Source organism: Octodon degus, unplaced genomic scaffold (assembly GCF_000260255.1).
Source record: "Octodon degus isolate 3935 unplaced genomic scaffold, OctDeg1.0 scaffold00140, whole genome shotgun sequence".
Lineage (NCBI taxonomy): Eukaryota > Metazoa > Chordata > Mammalia > Rodentia > Octodontidae > Octodon > Octodon degus.
In genome coordinates this window covers 4,305,035-4,319,323 of record NW_004524716.1, presented here as the reverse complement: position 1 = coordinate 4,319,323, position 14,289 = coordinate 4,305,035, and the positions used below count along the sequence as shown (strand labels likewise).

The 14,289-nt window shown below is 38.5% G+C and overlaps 1 protein-coding gene across 4 annotated transcripts in view; it reads left to right on the top strand.

Annotated features, from left to right (window-relative positions):
• Positions 1-14,289, top strand: part of Hipk1 (homeodomain interacting protein kinase 1) — a 65,758-nt gene that overhangs the window by 7,056 nt on the left and 44,413 nt on the right. For all 4 annotated transcript variants that reach the window (XM_023701792.1, XM_004641685.2, XM_023701791.1 and 1 more), the window contains exon 2: positions 8,113-9,190. In XM_023701792.1, coding sequence (XP_023557560.1) covers positions 8,115-9,190 — 1,076 coding nt within the window. In that variant the 5' untranslated portion in view covers positions 8,113-8,114. The remainder of the gene's footprint in view (positions 1-8,112; positions 9,191-14,289) is intronic.

The following is a 14,289-nucleotide window of genomic DNA, read 5'->3' as shown; positions in this document are numbered from 1 at the left end:
AGCCTTGGTCCCTGCATCTGCCTAATCAGGCGCTTTCATCCCGAGTTATCTGGCTGACCCTCCTTTGTTAGATTGTTAGGTATTTCATGTTTTGGAATGCTGTGTAAGTGTTGTTTCCCTAAGTTCTTTCTCACTTAGTTTGTTGTTTGTGTATAAGAAGGCTAGTGATCTTTTGAGGGTTGACTTTATATCCAGCTGCACTGCTGAATTTGATTATTAAATCTAGAAATATTTTCCTGGTTTTCTGGGAGGAGACTTTATATATCAAAAATTAATGTGATCTCTTTATAGTCATTAATTCTAGCAGGTATTTGGTGCATACTGTATATTAGCCATTATGGTAGATACTAGAGATAACTCTTTAAAATAAGAACTGGGAATGGTGGAGCATAGCTGTAATGTCTCAGCACTTGGGAAACCGAGGCAGAAGCATCACTGAGAGTTCAAGTCTAGTTTAGGCTACAGGGCGAGTTCAAGACCAGCATAAACTGTATGGCAAGATCCTGTCTTAACCTCCTTCCCCCACCAGAAATGTAAGAAAAGGGAAAACTGCTGTGACACTATGATATTCCACTGCTCTGCAGTTTGAGGCTTGTCCTTACAGAATTTGCAGTTTAAAAATAAGTGAGCTGTGGATGTAGCTTAGGGACAAAATATTTGGCTGGAAAAGAAGTCAAGTTTGAAACAAATAATTACAAATGGTTATGCTTAAAATCCAGACTTGCTCACAGTTAGTACATAATTTGATACCTCCCTGCCTCAGTGGGTTCTACCTTTACTTTCTCCATCATTCTACTCCCATCTGTTTTCATCTTCTTCAGGCAGGCCAAGCATGTTCCTATCTTTATACTTCCTGTTCCTTTTTACCGAAATGGCTTTTTGTTAGGTCTCAGTTTATTTATTTATTTATTTACTTATTTACTGCGGTACCAGGGATTGAACTCAGGCCTTTGTGCTTGCCAGGGAAGCACTTATTCCACTGAGCCATCTCCCCGGCCCCAGGTCTCAGTTTAGATGCCACCACTGCCCAAGGTTTTCCTTCACCACCATCTCAATCATATCATTGTGTTTTGTTTTCCTCATAGCACTTAATCATTATCTGTTGCTTGCTTGTGTATGTGTGTGTGCGCACGTGCCTGTGTGCATGCACATGCATGCGTGCTTGTGTGTTTGTCTCCAATAGAATGTCAACTCTAGAAAATAAGAGGATTTTGTTCATTGTTAATATCACTGTTATCTTGTTTTCAGAGCAATCCTTGGCAGAGTGGTAGTACGTCCTCAGTATGTCTGTTAGAAATAGGTAATATAAAAGTGCTAAGTATAAATTAGTAGTAGAGGGTGCTGTGAGACCCTTTACCAGGAGCTAACCTAATATGAAGTGGTCCCTGGGAGGGCTTTTCTGAGTGTGTCAGCCTGAGGCAAACTAAATAACCTAGCTGAAGGAAAATAGTTTCTCATATAACAACCTGAAGCAAGTGTTCCTGGTTTCAGTGGTCATTCCAGGTTAGCAGGTAGCTTAGCTCTGCATGATTACTTAGGGACCTGTGTTCCTGCCATGTTGTTGCTGTGCTCCTCCTTGGATGTTGTCTCATAGTAGAAGCTGGGTTTTATAGGTTCCTGCTGATGGACAGGAAAATATGAAAATTTCACCCATTTCACCACTTTCCCTTGGTGTGGAGGAGTAAACATAGACCTGTCATGTGCTTGGGATAAAGGCAAGAAGAGATTTTGATACAAATCAACAGTCCTGCCTCACTGATGTAGTGAATTTTAAGCAGAGACTATAAGGATAAGAAGTTAGGAAAAGGTCAATTGGGAAAAATAGAGTTCAGAAAAGGAACATTATTTATGAAGGAACTAGGGCAGGAGAAAGTAATACTTACTGTAGGAACCAGAGAAGGATACTGGAGGAGTGAGGGCCTGGGCGTGTGGATGGAACCAGACTACGTAAATGATAATGTTTTGTAAGACTGGCAATACAAACTAGAGTGTTTGGACCTTATCCTAAGGTATTAAGTGGAGAGCAGATACGTATTTTTCCAGATGCACATTTTCGAAAGCTTCCATTATAAGGGGAAGGATGAATCAGAGAAGTTAGAAAGATTTCAGATCAGTTGAAGGGAGACAAGTTGGCCTGTTTGAATAAGTAGCTTACAATTGTACAGTAGTAGTGGAGAAAACTGAGTTTAGAGACATCTAGGTGTTCAGATAAAATAATTTTCTTCCAAGATTGTCTTGTTTTACTTTTTCAAAGCTTATTTTCTTTCTTTCCTGTCTTCTGTGTGCTGTGGAATATGTGCATTTGTGTACATGTCAGCCAATGACAAGCACTTTGGGAAAAGCCAGGATGTGGTACTGATTTAGGTTATTTAGGTCACCGATTGTTAAACTGTATTAAAGACACAGAGGTGACTCTGAGTACTAGCAGCAGGAATTTATTATAGGCATACTGGGGAAAAGATGGAAGTCACTGAGGATTGAGGATAAAAAGCATTAAGGAATGATAACTTGATTGTCACACCCAATCATTCCATTCAGGCCCATAATATTTGAATTATTTGTAAAAAAAAAATCAGTCAGTTTATAGGATTTACACTGTGGGATCCAGTTAAATGATGCTGAGAGCTGTGACCTTGCCCCAGGGAGTGGAGAAGCTGTTTATTTGACTTTATGAAAATCATGGATTCTAGTGTGACTTAGTTTTCTTTTTAGCAATAAGTAGGACTCCTGGTAGCTTTTTGCCTTTTAATTAGTTTGAGATTAATGCAGTGGGCAAATTTGTCATTATATTGAAATGGTTAAGTCCTTGGAAAGTGGGGTTTGAAGTGAAGAAGACATTGTTTATTGTTAGGGCAAAGATGTGCAACATTTCCGGAAAGAAGTAACTTAATTTGTTGAGAATGATTCTCATGTGAATTGAAAATATTTGTAATTTGCTTGACAGTCTTACGTAGTAAAAATGAAATAGATCTTAATTCTGTTCCTTTTTTTGTTGGGGGAGGTCTTTGGCAAGGCAGATAATTGCCTAATTGCCTCCTTATTTGCAAATGCAATGCAAATATTTGGGGTATAGCATCTTTATCATGTGTAGAAATTGCTGTTTTTAGCTTAACTTCAGAGTGTCGTATAAATAAAAATGGTTGAGGGTGTTTTTTTGTCTTTGTTTTTTGGTTTTTTTGAGTGTGTTTTTTACAGGCTCTTGATTCTGTCTTCCTCCCTTGTGTTAGCTGAGGTCAGGATGTGTCAGCCACCTTATAACGGTCCTAGTAGTAAGATGTGTGCTGACTTTCATACAGCACACCATTGCAGTGAGATTCTGGGTTCTTCCTTTTTTCCCTTTGGGTGAATTAAGTCTGCCTTTCTGAGTAAGAATTATATTCCTTTTATATCTTATCTTAGAATTTTGTGCTTTTTCAGTCTCCATGATTTGAAATCATTATTGTCTGTTATTTTATTTATTGGTAAAAAGCTGACAGTTACGGGCTGGCCAAATAGCTCAGTGGATTAAAGCGCCTGCAAGCAGGCTCAGGGGCCAGGGGTTTGATCCTGGGCACACTGAGACAGCAATTGAGACTGGGTGTGGTGGCACGTGCCTGTAATCCCAGCTCTTGGGAGGCTGTAAACAGGCAGATCACTAGAGTCCAATCTAGTGGTGAGACCCTGAATACCCTATAGACCCTTCCTTAAAAATAAAACAAAACAAAACAAAAACCAAAAAAACAAAACCCCCCAAAAAAACAAAACAAAAAAACCCCCCAAAAACAAAAAAACCTGGCACTTACTTTACTCTCCAATGCAATATTTTCAAATTTCTACTTTTGAACGTTTTTCATGCACAAGTTTTATTAGTAAGTTTGCAGTAATAATGACTACTTTAGTCATGGGATTATTTTTGTTTTAAAATTTTTATTCTAACTAATATTTACAGACAGAATTTCATTATGTAGCAGGCTGGCCTTAAACTCACTATGTAGCCCAGGCTGGTCTTAAATTTGTGGTGATCCTGCTGCTTCAGCCTCCTGAGTGCTGGGATTACAGGTGTGTGTGACAAGTATTATTAACTCATTAATTGTACAGATTATTAGGTTTCTGTACATTCCTGTATCTTGCTTTATTCAAATTCTTTCTCCCTTTTCACTTGGCACTCTCCCTGTTAGTCCCTCTCTCCTACTTTCAGGTCTTTAAAAGTTTTTTTTTTTTTTAATTTTAATTTTTAGTTTCCACATATTAGGAAGCATTGGCAATATAGTATTTGTCTTTCTGTGTATATCTAATTTTACTTAATATTATCTCCATTTCAATCTGTTTTTCTGAAAGTGACATGATTTCATTCTGTGTGTCGTTTTTAGACAGGGTCTCGCTATGCAGCTCAGGCTGGCTTTAATTTACTTGTAACTTGGGTTGGTCTTGAACTCAGAGCGATCTTCCTGCCTCAGCCTCTGGAGTGCTGGGATTACAGGTGTGAGCCCCATACTGGCTATGATTTCATTATGACTAATACATTGTGTAGTGTATATGTACATGATATTTACTTCATTCATTCATTTATTGTGGGCCCATAGTGGTTCAGAATTGTCATGTGAATGTTGTTCCAAAAGTGGAGTATGCAGTTGTATCTATTGTATGCTGTCTTCATTATTCTCAGATATATTGCATATCCAGGAGTGGTATAGCTAGATGTAGTATTTCTGAGTTTTAGTTTTTTTAAGGAATCTTCTTACTGTTTTCCATTGTGGCCATCTGACTTTACATTCCAACCAGCACTGTAAAATGATTCTTTTTTTCTTTCCGTCCTTGCCAGCTTTTATTTTTTATGGACATATTTTTAAAAATTTGATATTACATTTCTTGAATTCTTTCCAGTGTTACTTTATGAAGGCCTGCTCCTGGATAGTTACAAACTGCAAATTTTGTTTTCAGATTATTTCACTAGGTACTTCTAGTTATATAAAAGTTGTATTTATTTTTCGATAGTGTGAAAATTAGCAGCTCAACAGATAAAACAAATTTCAATTAGATTTTATTGGTACATTTTAGATATACATAACAGTTACATTCATCATAGATAATTTGTACTGGTACACGATAGAACTAGTTTTTCTTCCCCATTCTCTGAACCCTCCCTTTTCAGTCCCTCTTCTTCTCATTTACAAAGCTTTTTTTCCATGTGGAAGACAAATTTAGATTTGCTTCCTTTTCTTGTTTAATTTGGCTGAGTTTTATGATAACAAGAAATACTTTAAAAAAGAAGTACTTCTATCTATATATTAATCAATAAATCTTATAAAAGTTATACAGTTTCAGATTTTTATTGTATTTGGTGTTATATCATCATATAGATAGAACAAGATATTGTATATTTATAGCATCACAAATTGCAATAACCTAATATTTTAATTTGTTTTGTTCTCTTTAAAATTTATATATATAAGAGGAAAAGTAAATTCAACCTACAATTTAGAAACTGAAGGTTGAAGATACGTTTTTCTTTCTAGCTGACTAGTCCAGTGCAGGTGTTTTTTAATTGTCAAGCTGGAGGAAATGTATACATTGCTTGTTGATGTTCTGCCATACCTTTTATTATGTTTCCATATCTTCTAGTTGTGTTTATTATTAGTAAAATTACAATACATGCATTGGAGTGTATTGGAGAAGTCTCCCAATTTCTAAGGAACACACAGATATAAGAGAAGGACCTTTAACAAAGAAAAGGGTTTGAAAATCCTGAAGTTTATTTTTATTTTATGTTTTGAATTTATGTATTTGGAACAGGGTCTTCCTATGCAGATCAGACTTATAGTGATCCTATTTTCAGCCTCCCCAGTAGTGGGATTACAGGTATGTGCCACCATGCTTTGTCTTGGTGTCCAACTTAGTGTGCCCAGGGGTGGAGCCAGCTTGGCTGGGGATTGAACCCTGGTCCCTGCACTTGCCTAAGCAGGTGCTTAGTCTGCTGAGCTATCTTGCCGGACCTAATACTGAAATTTAGTGTGAGGGGCAGGGAGTCGTAGTATGAGGTTGATAAGCAGGTCAATTTGTCTACTCAAATAATGTCTATGTTAGTAGTTTATGATACAAGCAAGGAATAAAATGGTATCTGTTCTTATGGAACTTACACTGAGGGTTGGAACATAGCAATAAATAATTTCTATTAAAAATGGAAGAAGAGGGTGCTGTGGGAATGGAGGGGTGGGGATGGATGATAGGGTGCAGTGTTCATGTGGCAGAGGTATCAGGGAACAGTATTCCCAGTAGAAAGTTCTGAATACATTGAAAGAATATGGAGTGATCTTGCAAGAGCTGAAGGAAGAGGACTGGCCAAATAGCTCAGTGGATTAAAGCGCCTTCTTAGTCAGATACAGGGTCCAGGAGTTTGATCCCTAGGCCTGCGGTGCCAGCACCACCCCTAGGGGTGTGCTGAGACAGTGATTGAGACTGAGCATGGTGGCGCATGCCTGTAATCCTAGCACTTGGGAGGCTATAAACCACAGTGAGACCCTGTACACACTCTACATCCTGTTCTAAAATTAAAGAAAAAAAACAAACCAAAAACTGAAAGAGGATGACATTATGGCTGAAATGAAGGAATCAGAGTGGGGAGTGTGGTAAGGCATATTTTTGAGAGCTGTTATGGCTGACTGAAGATTTTGATCTTTATGCTCAAAGCAGTGGAGAACCCTGGGGGAAGAAGGAGAAAGGTGGTTAAGAGTAGAGATCAGATATCTGATTTGCATTATTTAAAAACAAAGATTCTTTGAATGCATTTAAAGGAATTAATTTGGAGGCTCTTAGCAATTTGATGGTATCAATAGATGTAGAGAGAAATGGCTGCTTTGAAATATAAGTAGGAGATAAAATTGATGAGGTAGAGATTAGATGTGGAGGGATAGAGAGAAAAATGAATATGATAGTAATATTAAATGTGTGCCAGGCACTGCCACTTTACATGTATTATGACATTTAATTCTCAGAACAACCCTATCAGGTAGGTTAGGTATTGCTAGTACCATTAGATGGATGAGGAAACCAAGGCTCAATGCTTCAATTTTTGGTTGGAGTCTTGGGTATGTAGTGCCATATCATAATTGAGAAAAAACTCAGACTCTAACTTTAATGTTGAACATTGAAGAGCCTTCTGGCTGGGATGCTTCACGTCAGAGCAGCAACAACAAATATTATACCCACAGCCAAACTCTCCCACCCACACAAGGGCAAGCCAACTCCTATCCTTACAATTGTCTGTAAGATGCCCAAGTTGCACTATGAAATGGGCCTTGGGATATATGGCTTGAAGTTGAAGAGAGAGGGGTCTGAATTAGAGATAGAGAATTTAGAGTCACTAATCTTAGGTTGTTTGTTTGGGACAGGATGTCACCATGTAATACTGGCTTCCCTTGAATTCTTTTGTGTAGCCCAGGTTGGCCTTAAACTCACAGCAGTCCTCCTGACTCAAGGCTTCCAAGTGCTGGGATTACAGGAGTGTGCTAGGATAGTAATTACTGAAAAGGAGAAAAAGTATGAAGCAAGGCAAGGAATCCAAAAGTTGGAGGGTCAGGTGGTTGAGATTGGAACAGATTGGGCCAGGGGTAGCTCAGGGGCACAAGTGCCTGCCTGGCAAGTGCAAGGTTGCAAGTTTGATCCCCCGTATAAGAAAAAAAGAAAGGATTAGATAAATATGAAATGACTTGAATGCTGTATCAAATGTTTGACTTTATCCTGGAAAAGTCTATGGATCTATTGTTACTGAGATTGAGGAGTCAAGGATATTAAGGACAGCTGGACTGTTACTTTTTCTTCTCATATTTTCACAAAAATGGTTTCATTTCTTTTTTCTTTTTATCTCTTTAGAAGATACTCTTCCTTTGTCATCAAACTGGTTATTTTATCAGTTGTCACTGATCCTTTTCAAGTGTAGTAGACAAAGCTGAACACTCCTGTATTTACTTCTGGATAGTATTTCTGTGAATGTAGGTTAAGACTGAATTAACTTTTGAAATAAAGGAACTATTATTATATCATGTTTCTTTTATCACCTACAAGTGTTTTCATACGTGCTCTTGTGCAGCCGTGCATGTCTGACCCATGGCCTCATTTTTCTTTTTGTCCCCATAGGTATGGCATCACAGCTGCAGGTGTTTTCCCCCCCATCGGTGTCGTCGAGTGCCTTCTGCAGTGCAAAGAAACTGAAAATAGAGCCTTCTGGCTGGGATGCTTCAGGACAGAGCAGCAACGACAAATATTATACCCACAGCAAAACCCTCCCAGCCACACAAGGGCAAGCCAACTCCTCTCACCAGGTAGCAAATTTCAGTATTCCTGCTTACGACCAGGGTCTCCTCCTCCCAGCTCCTGCGGTGGAGCACATTGTTGTAACAGCCGCGGATAGCTCAGGCAGTGCTGCCACATCAACCTTCCAGAACAGCCAGACCCTGACGCACAGAAGCAACGTTTCTTTGCTTGAGCCATATCAAAAATGTGGACTGAAAAGAAAAAGTGAGGAGGTTGACAGCAACGGTAGTGTGCAGATCATAGAAGAACATCCACCTCTCATGCTGCAAAACAGGACTGTGGTGGGTGCAGCTGCCACAACCACCACTGTGACCACAAAGAGTAGCAGTTCTAGCGGAGAAGGGGATTACCAGCTGGTCCAGCATGAGATCCTTTGTTCTATGACCAACAGCTATGAAGTCTTGGAGTTCCTAGGCCGGGGGACATTTGGGCAGGTGGCTAAGTGCTGGAAACGCAGCACCAAGGAAATTGTGGCTATTAAAATCTTAAAGAACCACCCATCCTACGCCAGACAAGGCCAGATTGAAGTGAGCATCCTTTCCCGACTGAGCAGTGAAAATGCTGATGAGTACAATTTTGTCCGTTCCTATGAGTGCTTTCAGCATAAGAATCACACCTGCCTTGTGTTTGAGATGTTGGAGCAGAACCTGTATGATTTTCTGAAGCAGAATAAGTTTAGTCCACTGCCACTCAAGTATATCAGGCCAATCTTACAGCAGGTAGCTACAGCCCTCATGAAGCTCAAGAGTCTGGGTCTGATCCACGCTGACCTCAAGCCTGAAAATATTATGCTGGTGGATCCGGTGCGCCAGCCCTACCGTGTGAAGGTCATCGACTTCGGTTCTGCCAGTCATGTTTCTAAAGCTGTGTGCTCAACCTACCTGCAGTCACGCTATTACAGGCAAGTACACAATACTGTCAAGCACGTGTGGGCTGGAGACCTGGCCTTGTATATGGCATCCAAAGAGACCAGAGTAATGATTTTATTTATTTACAGATGCCAAGATGGAAATAAAGTTTTAGCTGTTGGCATGTATATGTGATACTTTTGTAGGTAACCTTTTCTTCTTTCTGAGATTTTATTTAGCATTAAAAAAATGAACTCAGTCTGATTTTGAAGGTTGCTACTAGCTAAATTCTACTGGCATCTGATTCTTTCATTATTACCCTTTTATCCAATTTTTTAATTTTAAGGAACCTTTAAATATAAAAAGATATTTACTTATAATGAGCTTGGACATATGTTGCTGTTTTTGTAAGCTTATATTTTGGCAGGTAAAATACCTTGGGAATAACTCCAAGAGTAGCTGTAGCAATATTTTATTCTTTTATGTTTTATTTCTTCTATAACAGCAAAAATTAGATGATTACTCTGGTCTCTTCCTATTTTAATATTCTTTATAATAGTTTGTACTTACTTGGTTATCCTCTTATAGCCTTGACTTAAGTACCTTATGCTTCAGTGCTTTGTATTTGCACATTAATACTTCTAATGAAACTATCTTTTAAATATACAATTATTGGATTAGTACTTAGATATTGGTATATATGTACATATTTGTTTTGTTTTTGGGTACTGGGAATTGAACTCAGGACCTTGTGCATGCTGAGCTGTATCACTGGCCCTATTTTTTTTTTTTTTTTTTTTAGTCAGGGTCTTGTGATATAGTTCAGGCTGGCCTCAAATAGCAATCCTCCTCCTTCAGCTTCCCGAGGGCTGGGATTACAGATATGTGCCACCACTCCTGGCTTTGGTATATATAATTTTGTCTGTACTATAAGGCTTTTTAAATGACCTTTTAGTTGTCACTACCTCATATATTTTGTCTGGTTTTTGTTTTTGTTTTTACTTTTTCTTTTTCTAATGCTGGGGATTGAGCCCATGGTCTTTACACTGAGCTTCACCCCCAGCCCTTTATAAGGTTATTGAGACAGGGCCTTGCTAAGTTGGTCTGACTTGAGTGATCCTCCTTCCTTAGCCTCTCAGCACTATGACTGCTGGCTTTTTGTCCTTTATTAACTTAAGAAACCTGGTACTTAGTTTAATGATTATACATTAAATACAAATCAGCCAACCATTAATCAAGAAATGAAACAGACTGTGGGATAGCTCAGTGGTAGACTGCTTCTCTAACATGTGTAACACTGTGTGCTTGATCTACAGTATTGCCAAAATAGAATAAAATGTATAAAATAAAGCCCAGAAAATATGTTTATAAAGAGATGTGTCCAGCCTGCCAAAAGACCTATAATAAATTTTGAGGAAGTAGACATTTTATATGAAGAATTCTATGTTATATGTGAAAATAATGTAAGGATATTTTACCTCATAAAGACTCAAAATGCCATCTACTTTTTTTTTTGTTTTTTGAGATGACTTATTTATTTATTTATTTTGTATTTGGTACAGGGTCTCACCTGACCTTTGGTACAGGGTCTCAGACTTGTAGTGATCTTCCTGTTTTCAGCTTCTCCAGTTAGGCATGCACCACTATGCTGGCACTCTTGTGCCTGGCTCAGCACTCCTGTGGGCCGGGCTGGCGCCTCAGTCCCTGTGCTTGCCTAAGCAGTTACTTAGTCCACTGAGCTATCTTGCTGGCCCTGGGATGACTTCTTGCCAGGCTGACTTTGAACTCAAGATCCTCTTTCCTTAGTTTCTCAAGTAGCTGGGTTTATATTATATAGGCTTGTATTATTCAGCCTGGCTAATTTTTGAAGTTGTGGTAAAATCTGTATAAAATGTTAATTATTTTGTTTACTGTTGTGTTAGATAGCTGTTCATCAGACAGCTTATAAAGAGGAAAAATTATTTTTGCTTGTGGTTTTCGGGGCTCCAGTCAATGGTCACTCAGTCTGGTTGATTTGGACCCGTGCCCAGAAACATTATGGTGGGGAATACAATTGTGAAGCAAAGCTATTTACCCATGGCTGCCAGAAAGTAAAGGGTACGGGTTTCAGTATCTCCTTGGAGTGTGTGCTGCCCGTGACCTAACTTCCTTCCGTTAGGCCTCACCTCTTAAAGGTTGCTCCAATTCCCAATATTGTCTTCAGGTGGATCAGGCTGTTACTACATGAGCCACTGTGGGACACTTGAGATCTGTACTGTACCAGTTACGTTCATTGATGTTAAATACATTTACAGTGCTACGTGATCATCACCACTGTCTACTAAATGTATCAGCAGTATTGTGTAAACAATCATTACCATTTCCAAAATTTTTCATCATTCGAAACAGAAGCTCTGGGGCCAGCGAGATGGCTCAGTGGAATAAGTGCTGGCCTGGCAAGTGCAGGGACCTGAGTTCAATCCCCAGTTCTGCCAAAAGTAAAAAAAAGAAAGAAAGAAAAAAAGAAACAGAAGCTCTAAAACCACTAAGTAATAACTTTGTTTTCCTTTCTTATCCTAATTTCCTTTTGATTTTCTATCTACAACTGTGCCTTTCTGTGTAGTGTATAATAATGTCAAATCATAGATACTTGCTGTTTTGTTTCTGGTATATTCTGCTTCCCACATAGTATGATGTTTCTGAGGTTAATTCATGCTTGTAGTGTGTATCAAAAATTTCATTCCTCTTCATGACTGAGTAATATTCCATTGTGTGTATATACATTTTAAAAATACTTTCATTTGTTGATATGTACTGAAATTGTTACCAACTTTTGGCTATTTTAAATAATGCTGCTGTGAACTCTGGTGTGTAATGATCCAGCTCCCTATCTTCAGTTATTTTGGGAATGTATCATCAAGTGGAACTTCTGGGTCATATAGTAATTCTGTGTTTAACTTTCTGAAGAACCATTATTGTATTTTTTTTAATTTTATTTATTTATTTATTTGAGAGAGAGAGAGAGAGAGAGAGAGAGAGAGAGAGAGAGAGAGAGACCAGCTCAGCCCACCAGGGGGCAGGGCTGGCTGGCATGTGGTGCTGGGGGATGAACCGCGGTCCCTGATGCTTTTGCTAAGCTTGTTCTAAGTAGGTGCTTTAGACCACTGAGCCATCTCTCCAGCCCCATTATTGTATTATAGAGTGTATTTATATTTTTGATCAAGAGTTCATTAAGAGGGTTCATTTATCCACATTTCCTCCAAATACTTGTTATTTTCTGCATTTTAAAAGTAGCCATCTTATGGATATAAAGGTGTTTCTGTGGTTTTGATTTGCATTTTTCTTATGATTAGTGATGCCGAGCATTCTTCCTTGTGTTCGTTGTACATCTGTGTATCTTCTTGGAGAAATGTCCATTCAAGCCCGTTACCCATTTGTTGAATTGGGATTTTTGTTGTGTTGTAGTTCTTTATACAGTCCAGATAGTAATAGATAGAATTTATAAATATTTTTCTCTGGGCCAGTGAGATGGCTCAGTGGAATAAGTGCTTCCCTGGCAAGCACAAGGGCCTGAGTTCAATCCCCGATTCCGCCAAAAAAAAAAAAAAAAATTTTTTTTTCTCCCCATTTCATAGGTGGCCTTTTTATTTATTGATAGTGTTGTATGTTATGCAAAAGTTTTAATTTTGGTGATATCTGGTTTGTCTAGTTTTGCTTTTGTTGCCTTATGCTTTTGATGTCATAGCCATGTTATTACCAAGTCAGAAGTCATGTAGAATTTCCCATTTCTTCTATAATTATAACTTACATTTATTTAGTACTTAATTCTGCGTTAATTTTTGCTTATTTAAAGTAAAGGTCCATCTTAATTCTTTTGCATGTGATCATTTATTTCTATTTTATGTATTTAGTACAGGGTCTGCAGGGTTTCACTACACAGATCAGGCTCATAGTGATCCTCTTGTTTTTAGCCTCCCAAGCACTGGGATTACAGGCACATGTCAACACGCCCAGTCTCATTTGCTGCCTCAGTGTGCCCTGGGGGCAGGGCCACAGCTCGCTGAGGATCCCTGATCAATTATTTCTTGTGATCATTCGTTGAAAATACTGTTCTTTCTCCATTGACTCGTCTTGGCCTCCTTGCAAAACCACTTGACTCTATGCATAAGGGTTTATATCTGGGCTTTCTTTGTTCAGTCCCTTTAGTCTGTATGTTTGCTTTAGTGCCAGTACCATTCTGTTTGATTACTGTAGCTTTATAGTAAGTTTTGAAAAGAACTTTATTCTTTTCTAAGATTGTTTTGGCTAGTTATTGTCTTTTAGATTCCATATAAATTTCAGGATGAGGGCTGGGGAGATGGCTCAGTGGAATAAGCACTTCCCTGGCAAGCACAAGGGCCTGAGTTCAATCCCCGGTTCTGACAAAAAAAAAAAAAAAAAAGGATGAGTTTTCCTTTATTTATTTGCAGAAAACATCATTGAATTTAATAGAAATAGCATTGAATCTGTAGATTAGATAACCTAGTGTAAACATCTTAATGATACTATCTTTTCATCTAGTCTCAGTTATTTTTAATCTTTCTATAATTTTACAAAGTGATAACGTTTTTTCCGTTGAGGGTGAGATAAAGGAACTCTGAGCCTTTGATTGCTGGTTTCATGCTGCCCTAGGTAACTTTGGCTAGCTTTGTGATTTGCATTTTCAACTATATTTGCTTTTAATATTCTCCTTTGAACAGCACCCCCACCTAATGTACAGTACAGGTGCACAGTACACTGTGCAGATGCCCTGAGTGATGTTCAAGGACCCCTTCTGAGTACAGGAGCGGGAAAAGCATAATCATAGCTAAAGATGAGCTTTTATCAGCTTGCTGAATCTTTACTCAGTGCCTGCAGGTGTTCTTTAACTATTTGTATGCCTTCTCAAAGATAGAGATCATGGCAGTTTCTAACCTGTGTGTGCTGAAGAATGACAGTTTTTGAATTTTTCCATGAAATTCATATATATATATTACCTAGAAAAAAAATCAAGGAATAAGAATTTGAAGGACTGGTGAGATAGCTCAGTGGTATAAAGCACCTGCTTAGGGGCTGGTGAGATGGCTCAGTGATCTAAAGCACCTACTTAGAACAAGCTTAGCAAAACGCAGGGACCGCGGTTCAATCCCCCAGC